Raw genomic sequence first — 20,945 nt, 5'->3', positions numbered from 1 at the left:
CGTCACCCCGCATCACCAGTGCCTGTGTTGTCTTCGCGCACAGAGGTTCCTGCCTTCCGGTTCCAGCGATCTGACCTGGCGCAGGGAGCAGAATAAAATCTGTCCTATCATCAGAATAAAGGGAACTTGCCCAAGTGGATGATGTGTCTGTTAACACACTTAGGCTTACGTCCTGAAAAGACAGAAAGCAGAACGTTTCAAATCCATTCCCTATACTATTATTGTTGTTTAGTCGCTCAGTCGTGTCCAACTCCTTGCGACCCCAAGGACCGTAGCCCACCAGGCTCCTCTGTCCACGAGATTCTCCAGGCAAGGATACTGGAGTGGGTTGCCATTTCCTTCTCCAGGGGAGCTTCCCGACCCAGGGCTCAAACCCACGTCTCCTGCATCGGCAGGTGGATTCCGAAGTACAAACGGCAAATGACAAGCATACTGTATACACAGTGAATTCTACCCGGTGCTCTGTGGTGACCGAAACGGGAAGGACATCCAGAAAAGGGCACACGTGAACAGGTGTGGCTGACTCACTTCACCGCGCAGAAGAAAGCAACACAACAGGGGAATGGAGCCATATCCAGTAAAAACATTTGTAAAGTAGCAAATGACAGTTACAGACGGAAGTCTTCACGTAACAAACTGCAGGAGAATGATGTGGAAAACTAAGGCAGGGGCATCAGGGCGGCTGGGTGAAGGCCGCCTTAGCCCCCAGCGTCACAGCACGGGCCCGCCAGCCACCAGGGTGAGCTCTCAACAGCCCCACAGGAAAGCGACAACGCTTTCTCGTGTGAACACATGTCACAATTCTTCGTTCTGAATAAAACCTTGAAGACTTTTTAAGGGCCTGAAATTTCAACAAGGGAAGGAGGTTACCCGCGTGGTGAACAAAACCAGGTGGCCTCTGTCTCTATAGGAGGGCTCACCCACACCATCGCGTCCCCGCCGTCAGCCCCCCTCAGAGTCTGCTCCTCAGACTCTGCTCCTCCCCGTCCGCCGGTCAGAAGGAACTAAGCAAGGGAAATACTGCCAGTGTCTGCACTCGTCGAGCAGCCCAAGATCTATCCCTCCAGCAGGAGACCACGGACAGTATTGGAAAAACAAAAAACACATGAATGGTCAAGGTCAATTCATTCTTCCTCTGCAAGCAGGACCTGGGCCTGCGTGGATTCCTACAGACCGCACACAAACCTCGCGTGGGGGGACTCTGCGGGGCGGCGGCTGGCGGGCAGTGCCCCGGGGGGTCCCAAAAGGCCTGGGGCAGAAACGTGGCCCCGCGTCAGCTGTGCGATGCTGGTCGCGCCATGGACCCCTCCGCATCTCAGCTTCCTCGGTGACAAGGAGGACACGTTTTCCCGTCGGGATTTTAAAGCATTAAATCTATATTAACTAAGACACTGGGGGAAGAGACACAGTGTCCAGAACAAGATGCTGGAACATACAGGGCTTCGGTTCCTGGTGAACGGTGGGGTGGGGGGAGGCAGGGATGCCTTCACAGAGGGGGCATCTCCCAGGACGGTGCAGTGAGGAGCCTGGAAGGCCCGCTCCTCAACCAACAACCATCTAACAGAAGAAGCCACAAAGGCTATCAATCTTCATTGATTAGTGAAGATAATCAATGAATCTTGCAGTGCAGGAAATCTACTAAGTCAGGGAAGCGCCTCCAGAGTCACAGGCCCCTCGGCTCCCCAAGGACCTAAGTGATCCCAGAGCGAGGTCCTGCAGGCGGGCGGGTGCAGTCAAGACCACAGGGCTGGGTGCTGTGGGGTGTGAGCTCCTCCCCAGACATGGCAGGCTAAGACCCCCGTGTCTGTGGGGCGGGGGCTCCCTGCAGGGAGGGGCAGGAAGGAGCACCCCTCAGGGGAGACACCGCTGCCCTGCTGTGCCAGGGCCCAGGGCCCTTCTCCGGGAGAGGCAGGACGGCAGCTGTGCCCAGGGGAGTGACGGCACAGTTCCACCCGCCTGGCTCCTTTGCCAATGAAGGCAAAGTGGGGAGCGAGCCGGGGCCCCCAGCTCCAGGGTCATGGCGGCAGAAAGCTCACTGCAGAGCAGCCGCTAGTTGAAGAGCCCAGAAGCGCCTTCCTGGGGCGGCAGTCAAGCCTGAGGGTCAGGGAGGCTGGGGGCAAGGACGGGAGTGCAGCCTCGGGGCGGGCTTGGGCAGACTTGGAAGCCGCCCCCACCCGGCACCCAGGTCAACCAGCGGGTGTGAGCCCCCGTGGTGACCGAACCCCAGCGGAACAGGGGCCCCCCACCCCCGACCCGAGAGCAGACCCCAGGGAGCCAAGCTTAAACACCACTGACGGGGACTTCCCTGGCGGTCCAGGGCTGAAGACGGCGCGCTTCCCCTGCAGGGGGCACGGGTTCGACCCCTGGTTGGGGAACTAAGATCCTGTATGCTGCATGCCCGAAGCGTGGCCAAAAAAATAAAAAAGGAGTATGACGACAGACATCCCAGGAGGTCTGGAGGACCACGGCACATCCATGGCTGCACTCGGGAGAGACGGAGGGGGAAAACCACGCACGGGTTCCTGGCTGCACATGGGCAAAGATGTAAACCCCTGAACGGTGACAGCCGCCTGCACACACATGCACACACACGCACGCACACGCACGCAGGGGCACACACATGCAACGGTTAACGGCAAAGATCTGACTGACCCAGGGGGTGGAACAACCTCTGACCAACAAGTGGCCTCTGCTGACCCAAGGATAACCCCAAGGTAGTTGGGCTAAAGGACTTCAAAAGGAAAAAGTCTGAGCAGGAACAGGCTGCACAGTGTGGGGACAACAACTTCAGAGTCAGATCAGCCAGGTCCCTCCCCAGATAAACAAACTGGAGGGCGGGCGTGGGAGGAGCTGTAATGTATCATCTAAATGTCGGGGGGCGAGCTGCGGTAACATATCATCTAAATGTCGAGCTTTCAATAAAAAAACTAAGAGACAACGGAGGACCAGGAAAGTGCGACCAACATGTGGGGCAGAGCAGGCGGCAGAAGCTCCGTTCGCAGGGCCCCGCCGCGGGCTCGGCGGCCGCGGGCCTCGGAGCGGCCGCCTCTGCAAGCTCAGAGGAGGGCTGTCCTGAGGCTGGGAGGACGGTGAGGCAGGGCAACCCAGTGGTTGCGCGAGAGGTCTGGGGGGCGGGGGGCGCTAGAGCAGGTGACAGAGAACCTCGGGAGCAGGACACGCTCTGCCGATGCTCTTACCTTGTTCTGGAGCCTGGAAGCCCTTCACCGGGGACCAGGCTCAGGCTCCCCTCGCCCTGGGGCTCTGCCGGGGCCAGCGGGGCTGCTCCCCAGCACCGTACGTGCCCCCATGAAGTGCACGAGCAAGCCCAGAAGCGGCTCTGCTCCCGGCGCCTGCCCTCGAGAGGGTCTCGTCTGGTTGAGAACAGATGTCAGCTCAGCAGGGAAACCGCCAGTCAGCCGGGGCCAATGGCTGCGAGCCTCCTAGTGGAGGGCTGGGCGCTGGTCCCTCCCACGGGACTGCATTCCTGGGGACCAAGACACGCGGGCACCCGGGTGGCCTCGGAGCTGGTGTGTGTCAGGGGCTTGACAAACGCTTCTACGCCTAAGGACCTTTGGAGCAGCGGGGTTTCCAACAGCACAAGGTGAAAACAACCGAGGAAAAGCAAGGAAGTGTTATTTACTCAGTTGTGTCTGACTCTTTGCGACCCCATGGACTACATGTAGCCCACCAGGCTCCTCTGTCCAGGAGATTCTCCAGGCAAGAATACTGGAGTGGGTTGCTATTCCTTTCTCCTGGGGATCTTCCCAACCCAGGGATGGAACTCAGGTCTCCTATATTGTAGGCAGATTCTTTACTGTCTGAGCCAACAGGGAAGTCCAAAAGGAAGGAAGTGGAGAGTTAAAATACGAGTATCCTATTAGGTTAGAACTTCTTGATAAAAATGAAAGAGGAGAGTTGAAAAAGTTGGCTTAAAACTCAACATTCAGAAGATCATGGCATCTGGTCCCATCAGTTGATGGCAAATAGATGGGGAAACAATGGAAACAGTGAGAGACTTTATTTTTGGGGGGCTCCAAAATCATTGCAGATGGTGACTGTAGCCATGAAATTAAAAGACACTTGCTCTTTGGAAGAAAAGTTATGACCAACCTAGACAGCATATTAAAAAGCAGAGACATTACTTTGCCAACAAAGGTCCGTCTAGTCAAAGCTATGGTTTTTCCAGTAGTCATGTATGGATGTGAGCGTTGGACTATAAAGAAGCCTGAGTGCCAAAGAATTGATGCTTTTGAACTGTGGTGCTGGAGAAGACTCTTGAGAGTCCCTTGGCCTGCAAGGAGATCCAACCAGTCCATCCTAAAGGAAATCAGTCTTAAATATTCATTGGAAGGACTGATGCTAAAGCTGAAACTGCAATCCTTTGGCCACCTGATTCGAAGAACTGACTCATTTGAAAAGACCCTGATGCTGGGAGAGATTGAAGGCGGGAGGAGAAGGGGACAACAGAGGATGAGATGGCTGGATGGCATTACCGATTCAACGGACATGAGTTTGAGTAAGCTCCGGGAGTTGGTGATGGACAGGGAGGCCTGGCTTGCTGCAGTCCATGGGGTCGCAAAGAGTCGGACAAGACTGAGCGACTGAACTGAACTGATTAGGTTAGAGGTTTTACTTTTTAATTTTATTTTAAAAAATATTATCTTTCCATTTTTGCATGAATAATACTTGTGAAGATTTTTACACATACATTTACTTATTTTGGCTGTGCTGCAAGTCACATGGATCCTTAGTTTCCTGACCAGGGATCAAACCCGTGCCCCCTGCAGTGGAAGCTCAAGGGTCCTAACCACTGGACCGCCAGGGAATTTTCAAGTTAGAGTTTTTGTTTTTTCATTTTATTTATTTAAAAAATATTTCTTTCTTTCTTTGGCTGTGTTGGGTCTTAGTTGCAGCACACAGGATCTTTGATCTTCCTTGGGGCATGCGGAATCTTTTTAGTGGCGACACGTGGGATCTTTAGTTGTGGCATGTGAACCCTTAGTCCTGGCACTTGGAATCTAGTTCCCTGACCAGGGATTGAACCCAGACCTCTTGCATTGGGAGCGAAGAGCCTTAGCCACTGGACCCACCATGGAAGTCCCCCAAATTAAGAGTTTAAAAATTTTTTAAGTGAAGTATAATTGATTTACTATATTATAGTTTCAGGTGTACAATAAACTGATTCAGTTATATTATATACATATTTTTTTTCAGATTCTTTTCCATTATAGGTTATAAGATATTGAACGTAGTTCCTTGTGCTATACAGTCAGTCCTTGCTGTTTAGAATTCAGCTTTTTGAGATTCCATATATACGTGAGATCATACAGCATTTGTCATTATCTGTTTGATGTATTTCTCTTTCTCTTTTTTATGAGACTGACGCGCTGCCCACTGCACTAAGAAGGCTGACTCTCTTTCTCTTTTTTAAATGGAAGTACAGTTGATTTACAACGTTGCATTAGTTTTAGGTATACAACAAAGTGATTCAGTTATACATATATATATAAACTTAGTTTTTAAGATATGTTTTTGAAAACGTAGGTATGGGAAGATGCTAACAGTAAATTAAACGGCAAGAATTACAAAACAATATAAATAGGACCCCAAGTTTTAAAAGCCATATGGGAAGAAAAAATGCGTTGAAAAAATATCAGAAAGAAATATACCATGGAGAAGGAAATGGCAACCCACTCCAGTATTCTTGCCTGGAAAAGTCCATGGACAGAGGAGCCTGGCGGGCTGCAGTCCATGGGGTTACATGACTGAGCGTGTGTACACGAGGGTGGAGGGAGATGGGTTGGTAGCAATGAAGTGGTAGAACTTAAAAAAAAAAAAAAAGAAAGAAATATACCAAACATTAACTGTGGTTTTCTGTAGGCAGTTAGAGTACAGGTAATTGACTTTCTTTACTGGGCATGAATAACCTTTACAGTCACAGTATGAGGAGCTACTTTTTAAAGGTGAAGAAGCAGTAACGGAGACCAGAGCAGGCGGCAGGCCCTCCAGGGGAGGCCGGACTCGGTGCCTTGGGGGACAAGTGGCAGGAGCCCTGAGCCCCCACTTGGGGAGAGTGCCGGGCAGCCCTGCTGGGTTCTGCCATCTCCTCCCAGAGAAGGAAGCAACCGTGAGTCAAGTGCCCTCTGCCTGGAGCCCTCCAAACCCTTCCCACTGTGGCAGGAGTGAATTCAGACCGGGACCACTGCCTGCAAGGCTCTCCGCGGTCAGGTCCACGGCTCCCTTCCATCCACACAGGTCGCCCAGTGAGATCCCAGCAAGCTCTCTTTCGTGCCCTGGAACCCTGCACTTTCCCACCTCAGGACCTTTGCACCTGCTGGCCCCCGCGTCTCAGATCTTCACCCGGCTGCCTCCTTCTCATCGGGGACATCAGGGCACTCCAACTTCTCAGGGGCTGCTCCTGGCACCCAACCTAAAGCAGCCCACCACCCCGCCTCCCTTACATGGGCTGTTTTATTTTCTACAGGGCACTTTCTGACTTGATGGACACAATCCGTTTTGGGTTTTTTTTCCTTGCCTTGTTTTCCCTCACCCCCACCCCGGGTTCCGTCACCCCGCCACCGGAATGCAGTGTATTCACCCACAGTGGTATCTACAGTTGATGGCTGACGCCCCAGAAACACCGGGTGAAGGAAGAGTTGAGAACACGCTCGCTCTGACCCGGGGGAGCCACCCTGGGCGGGCGGCACCTCCTCCGGGAAACCTGCCCTGATCGGCGCCTGGGGTTCCTCCTTCACGCCCGGCACGGCTCGGGTCCCTCGCCCCGTCCGAGGCCCCCAGCCCGGGAATCGCCGGGTGGGCGGGCACTTACGCAGTGAGCTCCGTCACCCCGGCGGGCCGCGATCGCAGGCTCCGCTCAGGCCCGGCTTCGCAGGCGCCGAGCGGCGAGGGCGCAGCGTCCGGGAGGGCTTCCTGGAAGCGGCGGCCAGGGCAAGGACGAGTGGGGAACTAGAGGCGGCTGGAGGCTGGGCGAGGGGCGGCGGCCAGAGGTCCGCTCTTATGCGGTAACAATAATGGCTGCGGTCACCGGCGGCCGCTGGCCCTGCGCCCCTTCCCTCCGGCCCGCGCCTCGTCATGGGAGGCATCGAGGGCCCTCCCCGCCCCCGCCGTCCGCGCTTACCGTCTCCGAGGCCGGCTCCGCGGTGCCCAGCGACATGGCGGCGGCGCTGCCCGATCGCCCCCGGGTGCGGGGGGCGCGGCCGTCCGATTCTGGGGCTCCGCAGGCCACCCGGCTGCCCGCAGCCTCTCCGCCGACCCGCGCGCCCGCCGCGACCCCGCTTCCATGGCAACGGCGCCAGCCCGCCGAGCCCCGGATGTGGCGAGCCCGGCCGACTCTACCTGCACCCGGGGACACCCTCTGGCCGACCGGCTGCGCGCCCAGAGTGTGGGGCGGAGAGCGGGGCGGAGCTGGAACAGCATTCTGCCGCCGAGGCGGCACCGCGACCCTGCGCGCTAGTCACCAGAGCTGGTTATTAATAAATATTTAGTAGGTTAACGCTGAGAGGGACAGGGAGCCTGTGCCGTGTCCACAACCTGCTAGCTCTGAACGCCTGGCATTGAGAAAACCATCTTCCTAATCTCGGATCTTAGGCTCAAGGGTTATGATGTAAAAAAAAAAAAAAAAGAAAAAGTCACTCAGTCGTGTCTGACTCTTTGCAACCCCATGGACTATACAGTCCATGGAATTCTCCAGGCCAGAATACTGGAGGGGGTAGCCTTTCCCTTTTCAGGTGATCTTCCCAAACCAGGGATCAAACCCAGGTCTCCCACATGGCAGGTGGATTCTTTACCAGCTGAGCTACAAGGGAAGTCCAAGAATACTGGAGTGGGTAGCCTAAATCCTATGATGTAGTCACAGGACCAAAAAAAAAAAAAAGAAAAGAAAAGAAAGAAAGAAAGAGAAAGATCTTAGGCTCAAGGGTTATAATGCAGTCACAGGACAAGAAAAAAAAAAGAACAGAGTTTGCACTCACCGTATTCAGTGTGAATCATGAAGATCTTTGGGTGCGTTGGGCTGCAAGTTTCATTTAAACAATTAGCAAACATAATCTGCCCTTTCTCTTCTTACAGGCCTCCAAGGGCATTTACTCTGTCCCCCTGCCCTGCTGTATTTTTCCAGCCCCCTGACCTTTATTATCTACAAGAACTCCCCTTGTCTAGAATGCAAGCTCTCTGGGGCAAGGCCTTGTTTTGCTCCTGACTGTATCATCGTCCCTTGGAACAGTATCTGGCACACAACAGGTGATTAATCAGTAGGTATTTGGTGACCGGTGAGTGACAACTTCTCTGGGTTTGTGTCCTCTAATATAAAGGGAAGGAAAGAGCTTTTGTGAAGACCAGAGTGCCCAATGCTTTTGAACTGTGGTGTTGGAGAAGACTCTGGAGAGACCCTTGGACTGCAAGGAGATCCAGCCAGTCCATCCTAAAGGAGGTCAGTCCTGGGTGTTCATTGGAAGGACTGATGCTGGGAAAGACTGAAGGCGGGAGGAGAAGGGGACGACAGAGGAGATGGTTGGATGGCATCACTGACTCGATGGACGTGAGTTTCAGTAAACTCCGGGAGTTGGTGATGGACAGGGAGGCCTGACGTGCTGCAGTCCGTGGGGTCGCAAAGAGTCGGACACGACTGAGCGACGGAACTGAACTGAACTGAACCGAACCAAAAGTGCTTACAGCAGCTGCGGGTTCCAGAGTGTGCGCAGTGTGACACAGATGAAGGAGTCCGCACACTGGGCATGTGGTGTGGTAGGATGATGACGCTGGTGGGGCAGGGACAGTGTGTGCATTCTGAATTTAGTCAGGATGAAACCCCTCTGTGAATGGAGGAAGGTGTGCCTGCTGCGCGGCTAGCTTTTGGCTTCGGTGGCCCGCCCAGACACGTGGGCCTTTGGGCGGTGAGGCCACGCCCCTCACGTACAGCCACGCCCCTTCCGCCGAAAGCCACGCCTTCCAGGCGCAAAGAGTGCTGGGTTCCGGTGCACACACCTCTGAGCGCTCTGGTCGGGTGACGGGTCCGGGCAACGGGCTTGGCGGCGGCTTGTCCCGCTCCTCCTGAGCCCGTTCCCTGAGCTTGGGCCTTTGGGGCTCTCAGAGTGGCCTCCAGGGGCGTCCTCCCCGTCCTCGCCTCCTCCAGTCCCGGCAGGTCGCGCGGCCCGGGGTGGGGCCTGCGGCGGCTGAGGGAAGCGAAGCGGGTGAGGTGCGCACCCGGGGAGGGGTCGCGGTCACTGTGGAGGGCCCGGCGGGGTCGAGGTTAGGGGCCAGGGCCTCCCGGGCCGGAGAACCGCCTGGGGCCCGCGTGCGCGCCCCTGGACTGGGCCCCAGCACCACAGCAGCCGCCGGCCTGGCGTCCTCCGTGGGGTCCACAGGGAGGGCGCCTTTCTCAAGAACTTAGCCTGGCCAGGGATGACAGACGGACGCCCCAGGCTTGCTCTAGACCCCGGCAGACAGAGTCACTGTACACCCCCATCCTCCGCGAGAGCCCTCCCTGACCACAGGACCGACGGGCTCCCGGGCCCCCTCCCAGGCTAGACTCGCAGGTGCGCTTGCAGTCCCGGGAGGAACCGGCAGTGGGCAGAGCGCCTTCCCCTCCGCACACTGCTGGCTGCAGGGTTTTCACACTGACCCTGGGAGGGACTGACAGACAGACACCTCCCAGCTGGACTGAGACCCCGACAGCTCTGACTGACTAACCCGCTCAGCCTCCTACACGTGGCTGGCCCCAGAGCGCGCATGCGCCCCTGGCTCTGACAGGCCTGCAGCCTAGATCAATTTCAGGGTCATTTCCTCCCACCAGAGTCCAGAGTTGGCTGCCTTTGAGCTCCTGAGGCCGCATGGTTTACTCCATACTCCCGTCTCCACCGCCAGACTCGAGGGCTCCAGTTTGCTCTTGACAACCTCCAATCTCACCCCAGCTGAGGCTTCACCGCTGTCCTGGCAGCTGGGAGTTTCCCTCTGAAGAGTGATCACCTGGCCTGAGGTGAAAGTCCTGGGGCCTGGTGGGGCTGGGGGCTGCCTGTGACTCGGCGGGTGGGGTCTAGCCCTGCCTGACATCTCTGCAGGAACCCCAGCCCCATCATGGACCCAGAGTGCGCCCGGCTCCTCCCGGCTCTCTGTGCCATCCTGGCAGACCCCAGGCAGCCCGTGGCAGATGACACTTGTTTGGAGAAGCTGCTGGACTGGTTTAAAGCAGTCACTGAAGCAGGTAGGCTGAGGGCGGCTGCCGACTCTCCCCGGAGGCCAGAGGGTGCAGGGCTCCCCTGTGCTAGGTAGAGGCCCGTCTGTCCGGGGTCGTTCCCCTACATCTTAGAGATCCTCCCTTGCTTTTCATGATATTTCCTCACCCACAAATTAGGGTTAGGGTTAGAGTATATAGGCTTCCCTGGTGGCTCAGTAAAGTCCACCGGCCAATGCAGGAGACTCGGGTTCAATCCCTGGGTCAGAAAAATCCCCTGGAGAAGGAAATGGCAACCCACTCCAGTATTCTTGCCTGGAGAAGCCCAGGGACAGAGGAGCCTGGCAGGCTACAGTCCATGGGGTCACAAAGTCAGAAACGACTTAGTGACTAAACAGCAATAGGTGTGTGTGCACGCACACACACACACACACACACACACACACACACACACACACACACACACACACACTCTTTTTCAGAGTGTTTTCCATTATAGTTTATTACAAGATGTTGAATGTAATTCCCTGTGCTATACAGTAGGCCCTTGTTGTTTATTTTAAATATAGTAGTTTGTATCTGCTAATCTCAAACTCCTAATTTGTCCCCTCACCTTCCCCTTTGGGAACCATACGTTTGTTTTCTTTGTCTATGAATCTGTTTCTCTTTTGCAAATAAGTTAACCTGTATCATTTTTTTAGATGCCCCATGTAAGTGATATCAGACGATATTTGTCTGACTCACTTCACTTAGGACAACAATCTCTAGGCCCATCCATGTTGCTGCAGATGGCATTGTTTCGTTCCTTCTGTGATGAGTAGTATTCCATTGTGTGTATGCAGTGGAACCAGATCTTCTGTGTCTGTTCATCTGTTGATGGATGTTTCGGTTGCTTCCATGTCTTGGTTGTGAGTACTTCTGCTGTGGTGTGTAGACACTTCAGGTGCCGTGTCTGGAGGAGAACGCCTGTGCCCTGTGTGTCTTGCTTTAGTGCTCTCCATTTAAGAGAAAATTACCCACTGGAGAGGTGAAGATTGTCTGCTGCTCTTATTTGTGTCTTTTTTTCATAATCAGTGGGACAGAACATCTTTTCAGGTTTGCTGGCCGTTTGTATTTCCTGTCCAAGCCCCTTGCCTGTTGTTGAGGTGTCGTTGAATTAGAGTAACGAATCCTTTGAAGCAGTTGTTGCAGATGCTTCCTCCCGGTCGGACTGCTGAGCCTGACAGCCTGAGAGAGGGGGACTGGGAGTTGCCAGGAGGACGGTCCCTTTTGGAGGCAGGCACGGTGCCCTGGTAACGTGCTTGCCGGCTGGGCCTGTCCCCAGGGTCCAGTCTCCTGTTACTGCAGGAAAACCCCTGCCTGGTGGAGCTGCTCATCCATGTGCTGAAGCCCCAGGACCTGAGTTCCAGGATCCTGTCCTTCGCACTCCGCCTCGCAGGGACGTTTGCAGCCCAGGAGAACTGCTTCCAGTACCTTCAGGTACGCCTGGGCTCTCCCCCCTGTGTAACCCACTTTCTCCTGCAGCTGCACAGAGCCGGTGGCTGTCATGACCTCTGGTCTCTGAAACTCGCTTTGCCCCCGTACCTTGACGTGCTCCACGGGGTTTTCATTCCTGCATAGAGTCCTCCTTTGAAAAACTCACCAGGAACGGATTGGGGTGATGGGTGAACTTTTTGGAATCAGACAGAGCTGGGGTTGGGCCTCTGCAGCCTTCGTGGGCACCCCTCAGTTCAGCAGTGCAAGCTCCCGGGGCCTCGCCCACCCCAGCTAACTGTGGGGCAGACTTTCCAGGGTGTTCTGTACCGAAGCCTGTTGTAGGAAATGACTTCATGTCTGATCATCCTTCCGTACATACCTCAGCGTTTCCAGAATCACGTCCAGGTTATCCTGAGAGCCCCGGCCAGTAATCAGGTCAGGAGCCTTCACCTCTGTCTCCGGGCGAGGAGACAGCGATGGCTCGGTAGAGGAACCCCACAGAACCGGCAGGGCCCACAGCGGGCCCTGAGGAGTCAGGCTGGTGGCGTGGTCTGTCACACCATCTGCTTCTCCGAAAACAAATGCTCAGTCCCAATCATGTGGATATCCCCAGCTTCTCTGACTTCCTGGGTGCGCCCCGGTTCCCATCTCTTCTTCTCCACATCCTCTTTTTCCTTCCCATGGCCAACCGTGGCTGTGGAGGCTTCACAGTCCAGGGGCTGCCCTTCTCTCTGCTGGCGGGCCCCTGCACACGGGGACAAGGGACACGGCAGGTTTGGGCCCTGAGTTGCAGAGGGAGCTTGCCCTCTGCCCTGGGCCCCTGGCACTGGCTTGGGCTCCTGTTCGCTTTTCAGCTGCCCTTTCACAGAACCCCAGGGCGTCTAGCAGCCCCCAGGGCTGCTTGTCAGCGAGATGCTCAACACGGGCCCCATTGGGGCAGGGGGCATATGGACAGACGACGTGAGGCTGGGGGCTGGGCATTGGTGCCCTCCCACTGGCTGCAGGCTGCCCCCAGGAGTGCTGTAACTGGGAGGGCTATCTAGATGACGGGTGATCCCACAGAGGGCCTCCCTGTGGGCTGCCACCAGCAGCGGCGCCCTGTAAGGCCATCGTGGGGTCAGACTTATCCCCCAGTGACTGAAAGAGCGTCTCTTCGGCCCGGGGATCCCTCACCCGGAGTCTGGGATGATTAGAAGGATCCCGTCCCTCGAGGGTGGGGAACAGCATTTTATTGTCAAGATAGACAAGGCTCTGAGCAAGTCACGAGCCCAGGGAGGGGCTCCAGGGGAAAGAGGCAGCCCCCGAGTTTCCCACTCACCGCGCTGGGCCCCGTGGGGAACAGGAATCTCGGGCACATGGCGGGGGTCAGGGCGGCGTGCTGTTGTGCTGCAGGTGGGCACCCATGTGCGGAGGGGCAGTGAGTGGGGAGTCAGGCAGTGTCTGCTGCAGGCGTGGGGGGGGCAGGGGCCAGCTTCAGGGCCCGCGGGCCCGCAGCTGGGTCGGAAGGGCTTTGAGCAGGTGTACGTGCGGGGCAAGCCTGACACATGGGGTGTGCTGGGGAGTCTGGGGTGGGGGACATCTGGAGGAGGGCACCTGCCCCGCGTGCCAAGTGCAGAGCCTAGTGGGCTGTGGAGACCTGCGGGGGTCTTCGGGCACAGGATGTCGTGGTCAGAGGGATCCTTTGGCATTTCTGCCAGTGGGTATTGCGGGAGGGTCTTCTGGAGCGGTCTGTGACAGGATCGGAGCCTGAGTGTGACACCCAGCCCTTCCTTCCCAAGTTCTCTCCCCGGAAGGCCGAGCTGGCCTCACTCGGCTCCTTCCTCCTCTGCTTCCAGCAGGGGGAGCTGCTGCCTGGGCTCTTCGGGGAGCAGGGCCCCCTCGGGGCAGCGGCCTGGGCGGCCCCCACCGTGCGCAGCGGCTGGATTCAGGGCCTGCGCTCCCTGGCGCAGCACCCCAGCGCCCTGCTCTTCCTCGCCGACTCGGGTGAGTGCCCCGCCCACCCCGCCCGCACCTCTGCCCGCCCCGTCCCGCGCGGTGTGAGCCTCGCTGGGTTCTTCCTCTGAACAGGAGAGCGGCCATGGTGTCACAGGGCTGTTGAGAGGAACACTTGGTGTGATCACGTGTTGGGGGCCCCCTCTAGGCTGTGCGGTGTGCTCTGGTTTATGGGTCAGACTCAGCAGCTGGGGTGGCTCTGAGGCTGGTTAGAAGGCTCCAAAGTGGCCAGGGTTCTCAAGCCCCCGCCCCGTGAACCCCCAGCGGGTTCCAGCCTCCGAGCAGGGGAGGCTGGGCCTCCCACCCTGCCTCCCCAGTGGGTGGGATTCAGGCTCTGAGTCCCAGTGCTGGAGGCCCCTCGGCATCTCCAGCGTCCCTGCTGCCCCACGGCCGCACTCCCAGCTGAACCCTTCTCTCCCCCCCTTGCCCCGTTGTCCCCCCCAGGTGCTGTTGACACCATCTTCTCCCTGCAGGGAGACCCCAGCCTGTTCGTGGCCTCCGCCGCCGGGCAGCTGCTGGTGCACGTCCTGGACTTGGCCATGAGCAGCCCCACCGAGGGGCGCAGTCCCGCGGAGGGGCATGGCCGCCCGCAGGCCCGGGACTGGCCGGCGTGTGCCCGGAGGATCGTGTGTCACCTCGAAGACTGCCTGTGCTCTGAGGCCGCCCCGCGGGTCATGCAGGCCCTGCACGTGCTGACCACCGCGTTCGGGCACTGCCACGGCCTCTGGACGCAGGGCCTTTGGGTGCAGCTGAGCCCCCTCGTGGCCCGCCTGCTCGAGAAGGACCCCGTGCCGGCCCCCCACGCGCTCGTGGAGCTCCTCCTCAGCGTGGCCCGGTCAGGCCCCTGGGCGCGGCTGCAGGGTGGGCGGGGCGGGGGGCCACTGCTAGTTTTCCTCGAGGTCTCTGGGCGGCCATCACACCTGGGGCCGCGGCTCGTTGGCCCCCCAAGAAGGCTGCCTTGAGTCAGGGGAACCCCTCAGGGGGTCTGAGAGCCTGCACGCCGGGAACGACCTCCTGTCTTGGGCCGGGCACGCCCAGCACCGCTGGGCCTGGTGTGGGCTGGATGGAGGGGTGATGCTGTCTTCTGGGGCCTCTGCAGCTCTTCCGTGCCCAGCTCTGACCCTGGCCTGTGGGAGACTGCAGCACAGACCCTCAGCCGCCTGAGCCCCATGCAGGCAGGGCCTCTGGCTGCGGGGATCCTGAAAGTGCAGGACTGGTAAGGGCCAGGGTTTGTGTTGTGCGGGGCAGGCAGTGAGTCAGGGGCCTCCCAGGACCCCTGCCCCTGCTGGAGTGCCAGTAAGGAGGCTTACGGGGTTGCTGTCTCCCAGTCCCTGGCTCTGCCCCCTTGCCCCAGCCTCGCTGGGGGTGTCAGGAGGGCAGCCAGGGTGCCCGGGTCGGGCAGCCTCACCCTGTTCTGTCTTCAGTCCCCAGGCGCTGAGGACCCAGGCCTTCGGTGTCCTCCTCCGGCCCCTGGCCTGTGTCCTGGAAGCCGCTGCTCAGGCCCCTGGAACACCAGGTAGGCTGTTGGGGAAGGGCGGGCGGGTGTAGGAAGGCAGAACCCTGAGCGTGTCCTTGGGGCCGGGCCAGGCCGGTGGGCATCGTGGTGCCTGGCTCACCTCCCCACCCAAGAGTGAAGCTGGCAGGGCTGTGGGCGTTGTCTCGGCAGTGACTGGCTCGCGTGCCTGCCTAGTTCTTAGGGCAGCATCTCCCCCCAGCCCCGCCCCATGGCATCATCGAGGGGGCCCCAGAGCCACTGACCCTGCAGTCGGTGGTGGTTACTGGGGCCTTGGCCGCGTGGACCATTCCTGACCCACATTGGGCACCTGGGCCTGGCACTCATGCTCCCAGACCATCTGTTCTGTGACGGGAAAGTGGGTCTCCTCGACCGCAGCTCGTCTTGTTCAGTTGCATGACGGTTTGGGGGTTAGACATGGGGACCCCGCTGTGCCCAGTAGCCCCATGTCGAGGGAGAGAGAGGCCTTCTGACCAGCATAAGCCGGCCCCGGCACAGGCTGCTGGGAGAGTGGAACTCTGCTCAAGAGCCCTGCAGACAGGTTCAGACCACATGTCACCCAGCAGGCCCACTGCTCGGAGCTGCCCACCCGGTCTCTGGTGGGACTCGGTGACCGGTGGCCTTGCGGGAGGTGCCTGCTCACCGGGACCCATGTCTGGTCGCCCGCAGGCTTGCTGGAGGGGGCCGCAGGCGACCCGATGGCCATGGACATGCTCCCGCCCTCCAAGTCGGCGTGCGTGGGTCTCCTCTGCAGCACCCTGGCCCACCTGGAGCTGCTGCAGCCCCTGGTAGGTGTGGCCCGGCCCGCGTCCACCCTGGCGGCGGGACTTGCGGCTGGCACTGACACTCTCTCCCTGCCCCAGCCCCAGCGCCCCTCGCCCTGGCCCCAGGCACCCCTGCTTGCGGCTGCGGTGACGATACTGCGGTTCTGCAACGGCTCTGCAGCCCCCAGCTCCGAGGTGGGGGGCCGCCTGTGCGCGATGCTGGTGGGCTGTGTCCGCGTCCAGCGAGCTGCCCTGGATTTCCTGGGGGTCCTGTCTCAGGGGCTGGGTAAGTGAGAACGTGTTCTCTTGCACAGCTCGGGCATTGCTCAGCGGTGTCCCGAGACCGCTGTCATCTCCTGTCTCCTCCCGGGAGAGGTGGGATTCAGCTGACTGCGGGGGTCTGTGCCCCCGTTCTCCTTGGGTGACACCTCCGGGCGGGGGAGGCCCCAGGGTGGCAGGCTGGGTGCTTTACCCATGCACGTCCGTCTCAGGCCCCCGGGAGTTGGTGACGCAGGTGTTTGCCGTCCTGCTGGAGTACCTCGTGAGCCCTGACTCCAGCCCCACGGTACGGGCGGGGCGGGCGGGGGTGGGCAGGCAGCTGCTTGGGGCTCAGCCAGGGCCGGGCGCTGGTGGAGGTTGAGGGGGGGCCGCTGGGCCGTGGGAAGCGGGAGAGGGCCCAGTCTTCCCAGGAATTCTCTGAGAGACGGAGCCTGGATCCGGCTGGGCCTAACGCGCGGGGTCCAAGCTCCCTGAGGCTCCCCGCGAGCCTCCCCGTCCTCCCAGGGCTGCCACGCTGTGAGGGGCAGGGTCAGTGGCTTGTGCGCTGAGCAGGCGGCGGGGTGGGGGGAGTTAGACGGCAGGCCTTCAGGAAAAGGCCCTGGTGGTCCCGCCTGTCCCCGGAACCAGGGGTCCCAAGGAGAGCCGCCTTCTTCTCTGTCTCGTGTTGATGCCTGTCCACCTCCTCCAGAGGCTCCTGCCTCACAGAAGCTGGGCCCAGGCCCCCTCTCCCCCTACACGCCGTCCCCATCGCACACCCAAGGGCCGGGCGGGCGCAGAGGGCGCTGGGCGGGGCGGGGGCTGGCTCACCCCTGCCCGCCCTGCCGCCCCAGGTTCTGAAGAAGGCCTTCCAGGCCACACTCCGCTGGCTACTGAGCTCAGCCATGCCCCCCGGCTGCTGTGACCTGGAGCCCCGTGCCCAGCTGGTTCTCGGAGGTAACCCCTGCCCCCTGCCCCCCGGGGAGCCGAGGGGCATGCAGCAGTGGGGCGGGGCGTGCTGGGTGGTGACGGGGGTGGGGGGTGGGGGGGGTGGGGCCACAGGCAGACGGGGTGGGGGCTGGGCGGGGGGCCAGGGGGCCGCGGGGTGGGGGCTGGGCGGGGGTCGCTGTGAGGGGCTGGGGGGCGGTAGGTGGGCCCCTCTGAGCTGTCCCCCCGCCCCAGAGCTGCTGGCTGTGCTGCAGAAGCGCCTGTGCAGCCCCTGCTGGGAGGTGAGGGACTCGGGCCTTGAGTTCCTGACCCAGATGACCAGACGCTGGGGAGGTGAGCACAGGGTTTGGGGGCCGGCCTGGCCTTGGCACCCCACCGCCCCCAGGTCGTGGGAACCTTGGGGGAGCAAGGCGGGCCCGTGGACTCGGCACTTGGTCACTGCTGCTTGTGGCTGCTTGGACCCCCAGGGCAGGCCGGCTTCAGACAGGCGCTGCTGGCCTCGGAGGTGCCCAAGCTCGCCAGCCAGCTCCTGCAGGACCCCGAGAGCTACGTCCGTGCGAGTGCAGTGGCCGCCGCAGGGCAGCTGTCCAGCCAGGGGCTGCTCGCTGCCCCCTCCAGCCCTGAGCACCCGGCCGGCCCACAGGTAGGACACCGTGGGCCCCGTGGCCCCGCGGCCCGCCCCTGGCCAGCGCCCTGAGAGCCGGGGTAATGCAGGCCTGCCACGGGTGTGGGCAGGGCCCCTGAGTCTCCCGCTCGGCCTCCTGCACCCCTGTCACTTGGATATAGTCACCCCTGTTTGACAGGTGAGATAGTGGGGGGCCCAGGGGCACATGGCCTGAAGGAGGCAGAGCAGGCCAAGCTCCAGCGCTCCCGCGGGGGTCCCTCAGGGGTCTGCCCTGCCGCACCGGCGCCCAGCCCCCCCACCCTCCTCGCACTGTCTTCTAGAAGACCCCACTCGAGGAGCTTCTGCTCGTCCTGACCACGGACTCGGAGGGGTTCCCCCGGCGGGCCGCCATGCGGGTCTTCACGGAGTGGCTGCGGGACGGCCACGTGGCCGTGGCGGAGGACCAGGAGCGGTTCGTGGCCCGAGTGCTGCAGGCGGCGAGCGGGGACCTGGACTGGGAGGTGCGTGTCCAGGGCCTGGAGCTGGCGCTGGTGTTCCTACAGCAGCTGCTGGGCACCCGCGGCCCCGGGGAGGCCCCACCTGGCGCGATGGCCCAGGCCCTGCGGGCGCTCTGCCGGGTCCAGCTCTTCGAGTTCGCCTTCCGGTCCTTGTTTGACTGTGACCGCCCTGTGGCCCAGAAGTCCTGTGACCTCCTCCTCTTCCTGAGGGCCAAGGCTGCTCCCTCCGGCAGCCCGCAGGAGGCGGGGAACAGTCCCGACGTGGCCCCCGTGGAGGCCGCCCTGCGGAGGTGGCGGGCCGGTGAACAGGGTCAGCCCCTGGGGGAGCTGGCGCCCGAGGCCGTCCTGGCCGTGCTGAGGTCCATGGACCTAGAGGCCCTTCGGGACACCCTGGCCGAGAGCAGTGACCACGTGGAGAGGAGCCCCCAGTCCCTCCTGCAGGACATGCTGGCCACCGTGGGCGTCCTGGGAGATAACGAGGCCGACTGCTACTGACCGGCTGAGTGGCGCCTCCCCGGGACCCTGTGGCCCCACGGCCCTTCCTCAGGCCCTGCCCTGCTGGGGACCCTGGTCAGGCCGGGCGCACAGGGGACCCTCGAGGGGATCCAGGACCAGGCGAGCCCAGCAAGGTCAAAGAGTCCCCATTTTGGTGTATTATTGAAGAAATGGCTTATTTTCTACACAAAATAAATGTCCTGTGACAGTACCAGTGAGTCAGCACAGTTCCGAGATGGCCCAGGGGCAGCCCCAGGCCCCGTGGGGCTCGGAGACGCAGCCGGGGAGGGCCCTCTGCGCAGGGGCCACGTGCCTCCTTGGCCTGGGGCAGGGGTTCCTCTGCTTGGATCCCACCATGCCCCAGGGACACCCAGGGTCAGAGAGCCAACAGCTCAGGCTGGAGAGTGTGGCCTTGGCCCCGGGCCCTGAGGCTAGTGACCCCAGGCCCAACCAAGCCAGGTTTTCAGTCTCTGAACCCCCCGACCTTGTAGCGGTTCAGCGCTCACTGGCCAGGCAACAGAGTCACTTGTGACATCAGCTGAGTCTAGCTCCAGGCTGGTCCTCAGGACCGGGCAGAAGGTACCCCAGCCCAGCTCTGCCATCTCTCGGCCATGTGGCCCTTGGGTGAACCTGCTTCCTCATCTGTGAAATGGGGATTTTACTGTCTGCCTCCTGGAGGTGAGTCTCGGTGTTCTAAAGCACACTGCACAGTCAAGAAGTCTCAAGAGACACTTAAAACTATTTTTAGCTGGATGAAAATGAAATTATAGCTTATAAAAATTTATGGACTGCAGCAAAGCAGTGCTCAGAGGGATATTTATAGCATTGAATACATGTATGAGACAAGAAGAAAGATCTAAGATCAATAAACTAAGCTTCCACCTTAGGAAACCAGGAAAAGAACAAATTCAACTCAAAGTAAGGACAGGAAAAGAAATAAAGTTAGAGCAGAAATCAATGAAAGCAGGAAATTAATAGAGGAAATCGTGAAACCAACAACTGGTTCTTAGAAGAAATCAAGAAAGTCAGTAAGCCTCGAGTCAGGCTTCCCTAGTGGCTCATTGGTAAAGAACCCGCCTGCCAGTGCAGGAGATGAGGGTTTGATCCCTGGGTAGGGAAGATCCCCTGGAGAAGGAAGTGCAACCCACTCCAGAATTCTTGCCTGGGAAATCCCACGGACAGAGGAGCCTGGCGGGCTGCAGTCTACGGGGTCCAGAAAGAGTCAGACACAGCTTAGCGACTAAACAACAAAGGGCTCTAGCCAGGCTAAGAAAAAAAGAAGACACAAATTACTAGTTTTAGAAGTAAAAGCGTGGGCTTCCCTGGTGGTCCAGTGACTAAGAATCTACCTTGCAATGCAAAGGACAACGGTTCCAATCCCTGGTCATGAAAGATACCGCATGCCATGGGGTAACTAAGCCTGTGCGCCCCAACCACAGAGCCTTGTGCCCTGGAGCCCCTGCTCCACAGCAAGAGAAGCCCGCAGACCGCACCAGGGACCGAAAAGTCACTGCGGTGTCGACCTAGTAGGTGAGGAAACAATGAAAACAGTGAGAAATCACTGCAGATGGTGACTGCAGCCATGAAATTAAAAGACGCTCCTTGGAAGAAAAGCTATGACCAACCTAGACAGCATATTAAAAAGCAGAGACTTTGCTTTTTATGGACTTATGCTTAAAAAGCATAAAAAGCAGAGATAGACAAAGGTCCGTCTAGTCAAAGCTATGGTTTCTCCAGGGGTCATGTATGGATGTGAGAGTTGGACTATAAAGAAACCTGAGCACCGAAGAATTGATACTTTTGAACTGTGGTGTTGGAGGAGACTCTTGAGAGTCCCTTGGACTTCAAGGAGATCCAACCAGTCCATCCTAAAGGAAGTCAGTCCTGAATATTCATTGAAAGGACTGATGCTGAAGCTGAAACTCCAATACTTTGGCCACCTGATGGGAAAAACTGACTCATTAAAAAAGACCCTGATGCTGGGGAAGATTGAAGGCGCGAGGAGAAGGGGACAACAGGATGAGATGGTTAGATGGCATCACCGACTCGATGGACGTGAGTTTGAGTAAACTCCGGAGTTGGTGATGGACAGGGAGGCCTGGCGTGCTGCAGTCCATGGGGTCGCAAAGAGTCGGACACGACTGAGCGACTGAACTGAAAACTGAACTGACGTGCAGTTACCTGGGAAGTG

At 59.2% G+C, this 20,945-nt stretch overlaps 2 protein-coding genes across 20 annotated transcripts in view; one reads left to right on the top strand and one right to left on the bottom strand.

The window, feature by feature from the left end:
• Nucleotides 1-7,380, bottom strand: part of IQCE (IQ motif containing E) — a 41,067-nt gene extending 33,687 nt beyond the window's left edge. For all 10 annotated transcript variants that reach the window (XM_043915418.1, XM_043915420.1, XM_043915421.1 and 7 more), the window contains exon 1: nucleotides 7,139-7,380. In XM_043915418.1, the coding sequence (XP_043771353.1) occupies nucleotides 7,139-7,174 (36 nt within the window). In that variant the 5' untranslated portion in view covers nucleotides 7,175-7,380. The remainder of the gene's footprint in view (nucleotides 1-7,138) is intronic.
• A 1,595-nt stretch (nucleotides 7,381-8,975) lies between these two features.
• On the top strand, nucleotides 8,976-18,965 carry BRAT1 (BRCA1 associated ATM activator 1). Of its 10 annotated transcripts, none has more exons than XM_043915413.1 (15): nucleotides 8,976-9,209; nucleotides 9,883-9,994; nucleotides 10,077-10,219; nucleotides 11,514-11,668; nucleotides 13,501-13,648; nucleotides 14,102-14,492; nucleotides 14,757-14,873; nucleotides 15,082-15,173; nucleotides 15,840-15,958; nucleotides 16,034-16,220; nucleotides 16,426-16,499; nucleotides 17,044-17,146; nucleotides 17,372-17,470; nucleotides 17,605-17,780; nucleotides 18,083-18,965. In XM_043915413.1, exons 3-15 carry the CDS (start codon nucleotides 10,093-10,095, stop codon nucleotides 18,752-18,754), a joined length of 2,460 nt encoding a protein of 819 aa, XP_043771348.1. In that variant the 5' UTR covers nucleotides 8,976-9,209; nucleotides 9,883-9,994; nucleotides 10,077-10,092; the 3' UTR covers nucleotides 18,755-18,965. The 10 variants fall into 10 exon arrangements, with proteins under 10 accessions (XP_043771348.1, XP_043771351.1, XP_043771344.1 ...); XM_043915416.1 differs by having other exon boundaries at nucleotides 9,812-9,994; nucleotides 18,086-18,965; XM_043915409.1 differs by having other exon boundaries at nucleotides 9,812-9,994.
• Nucleotides 18,966-20,945: the final 1,980 nt, after the last annotated feature.

The sequence above is a fragment of the Cervus elaphus genome, chromosome 10, assembly GCF_910594005.1.
Source record: "Cervus elaphus chromosome 10, mCerEla1.1, whole genome shotgun sequence".
In the NCBI taxonomy this organism is placed as follows: domain Eukaryota; kingdom Metazoa; phylum Chordata; class Mammalia; order Artiodactyla; family Cervidae; genus Cervus; species Cervus elaphus.
The sequence above is the reverse complement of the archived record's forward strand: the minus strand, read 5'-3'. Positions and strand labels throughout refer to the sequence as shown.

Excerpts from the sequence above, each read along its gene's own strand:
- BRAT1 (XM_043915413.1), top strand. The coding sequence starts at position 10,093 with ATGGACCCAGAGTGCGCCCGGCTCCTCCCGGCTCTCTGTGCCATCCTG. Across the intron at positions 16,221-16,425 it reads GGTCCTGTCTCAGGGGCTGG|GCCCCCGGGAGTTGGTGACG; the intron begins GTAAGTGAGAAC and ends CGTCCGTCTCAG. Across the intron at positions 16,500-17,043 it reads GCCCTGACTCCAGCCCCACG|GTTCTGAAGAAGGCCTTCCA; the intron begins GTACGGGCGGGG and ends CTGCCGCCCCAG.